Raw genomic sequence first — 2,138 nt, 5'->3', positions numbered from 1 at the left:
CAACAAAACAAACACTCGTATAAAAGTACAGAAGTTTTAGCAGCAAAATGCGGTGACAGTTTTTCAGTCGAAGTCCTGGTTCGATCTGATTATTGATGACGTCATTAGATTATTAATAGTGGAGCTGCTTTACACTTTTTATACGACAGCAGGTCGTCAGATGATGACTGAAAGTTAGCATCCAAAGAAGAACTTTGTTTTTGGTTTTTTGTCCGATATATTTTAATCTTTTGAACATTTATTGATCTGAAAAAAACGTGAAAGTTTAGAAGGGAAATCCGTTTTTAGGTCGAGATGTTCAGAGACTCCTTCGATGTGAATGGACTTCATCACAGCATCCAGTCGATTCAACACAGCTCGTTTTAGTCTCCGGATTGTGGACTTGGACCTGATTCCTCAGAGTATTGAGAGGATTGAGAGTATTAAGAGTATTGAGAGTATTAAGAGTATTGAGAGTATTGAGAGTATTAAGAGTATTAAGAGTATTAAGAGTATTGAGAGTATTAAGAGTATTGAGAGTATTGAGAGTATTGAGAGTATTAAGAGTATTGAGAGTATTGAGAGTATTAAGAGTATTGAGAGTATTAAGAGTATTAAGAGTATTAAGAGTATTGAGAGTATTAAGAGTATTGAGAGTATTGAGAGTATTGAGAGTATTAAGAGTATTAAGAGTATTGAGAGTATTGAGAGTATTGAGAGTATTAAGAGTATTAAGAGTATTAAGAGTATTGAGAGTATTAAGAGTATTGAGAGTATTAAGAGTATTGAGCCACCAAACTTCACCGAGAAGTCTCGGATCTAAAACCGTGTTTTCATCCTTAGCACCGGTTTACCTGCGGGGGTGACTCCTCATCTGGACCTTGTCCTTGTCCTTGTCCTCCATGTCGTCCTCTTGTCTTCTGGATCGAGTCTTCTTCCGATGCTAACGAGCGGCGCGCCGTCTGCTAGCAGCTAGCGGCTAACAGGCTAGCAGCAGCGTTAAAAGCAGCGCGTCTGTTTCGCATGTTGTGAAGCGGCTTCAAACACGGACAACAAGCTGCCGGATCCCCGCCGCCGGCTGCATCCTCCTCCTCCCGCGTCCCGACAACTTCAGACTTGTTTGACGGACCGTCTGGTCGCCGCTCGCTCTGACATCCAACGAGAAAAAAAAAAAAAAAAAACCAGGAAGTGAAGTGAAGAAGGGGGCGCGAACAAAGACGGCAGTGCGGGGACGTCACCAGCAGGGGGCTCCACCAGCAGGGGGCGCCACCAGCAGGGGGCGCCACCAGCAGGGGACGTCACCAGCAGGGGGCGCCACCAGCAGGGGGCGCCACCAGCAGGGGACGTCACCAGCAGGGGACGCCAAACACACGCACAGTGAGGAGCGGAGGAGGACGTCATGTGTCCTCTTCTTTAAGTGCTGCTGTTTAACAACTCAAGAACTTTGTATGAACGTATGTTTTGCATTTCCAGCCAAAATCTCTTAAATCTAATGAGCTCTGGAAGAACCTGTTATTTTAATCGTGTCTGAAGAATCCCTGATTTCATTCATCGATTTCCTTCTTTTGTCAAACCGTGACATTTAGCTCAGACATCTGGGGCTTAAAGGAAATTATTCAAGGCCTCAAACAACATAAATAATTCATTTCCAAAGGCTTTTCACACTGGTAAGAAAGTCTCTGCTCGAGGGCTGCATGTCGCTGGCTTTAATTGATCCAAATGTTAATTTTGAATGAGGTTTTCTGATTTCAGCACTCGACAGCTAAAAGATGATGAATCAATTACTCAGATTTGTTTTTATATTATTCTTTTAAAAAGCAAAATGCAAAAAAAACCAAAAACACTCTTAGCAGTTTTGTAAATGTAGATATTTGGTAGTTTCCACTTTGTGACAACTTTGGGTTTTTGATATGAACATGTTGGGGAAAGAATCTTTTTTTTTCAGTATATTCTCACATTTTACACTTAATAATCCGATGATCACAGAAAACTGTCAGATGTATTGATATTGTAAATAGTTGTTGGTTGGTAGTACATACTGTACTATCATTGTGTTACATGGACGCTTTATTTCACTTCTGTGAAGTCTTGTTTCAATGTTCCTCCTCTTTAAACAAAAACCTTTTAGATTTTCAGAAAACAAAAAGACAGCAGAGCGC

General features: G+C 41.2%; 1 protein-coding gene across 1 annotated transcript in view; it reads right to left on the bottom strand.

Annotated features, from left to right (window-relative positions):
- LOC138210432 (serine/threonine-protein kinase 3/4-like) overlaps window positions 1-1,145 on the bottom strand; it is a 20,662-nt gene extending 19,517 nt beyond the window's left edge. Inside the window, exon 1 of the mRNA XM_069169591.1 lies at window positions 834-1,145. Coding sequence (XP_069025692.1) covers window positions 834-883 — 50 coding nt within the window. The 5' untranslated portion in view covers window positions 884-1,145. The remainder of the gene's footprint in view (window positions 1-833) is intronic.
- Window positions 1,146-2,138: the final 993 nt, after the last annotated feature.

Source organism: Embiotoca jacksoni, unplaced genomic scaffold (assembly GCF_022577435.1).
Source record: "Embiotoca jacksoni isolate LCO1_2020_lvr unplaced genomic scaffold, fEmbJac1.0.p SCAF_46, whole genome shotgun sequence".
Taxonomy (NCBI): domain Eukaryota; kingdom Metazoa; phylum Chordata; class Actinopteri; family Embiotocidae; genus Embiotoca; species Embiotoca jacksoni.
Note: the sequence above shows the minus strand (reverse complement) of the source record. Positions and strands in the feature narration are given on the sequence as shown.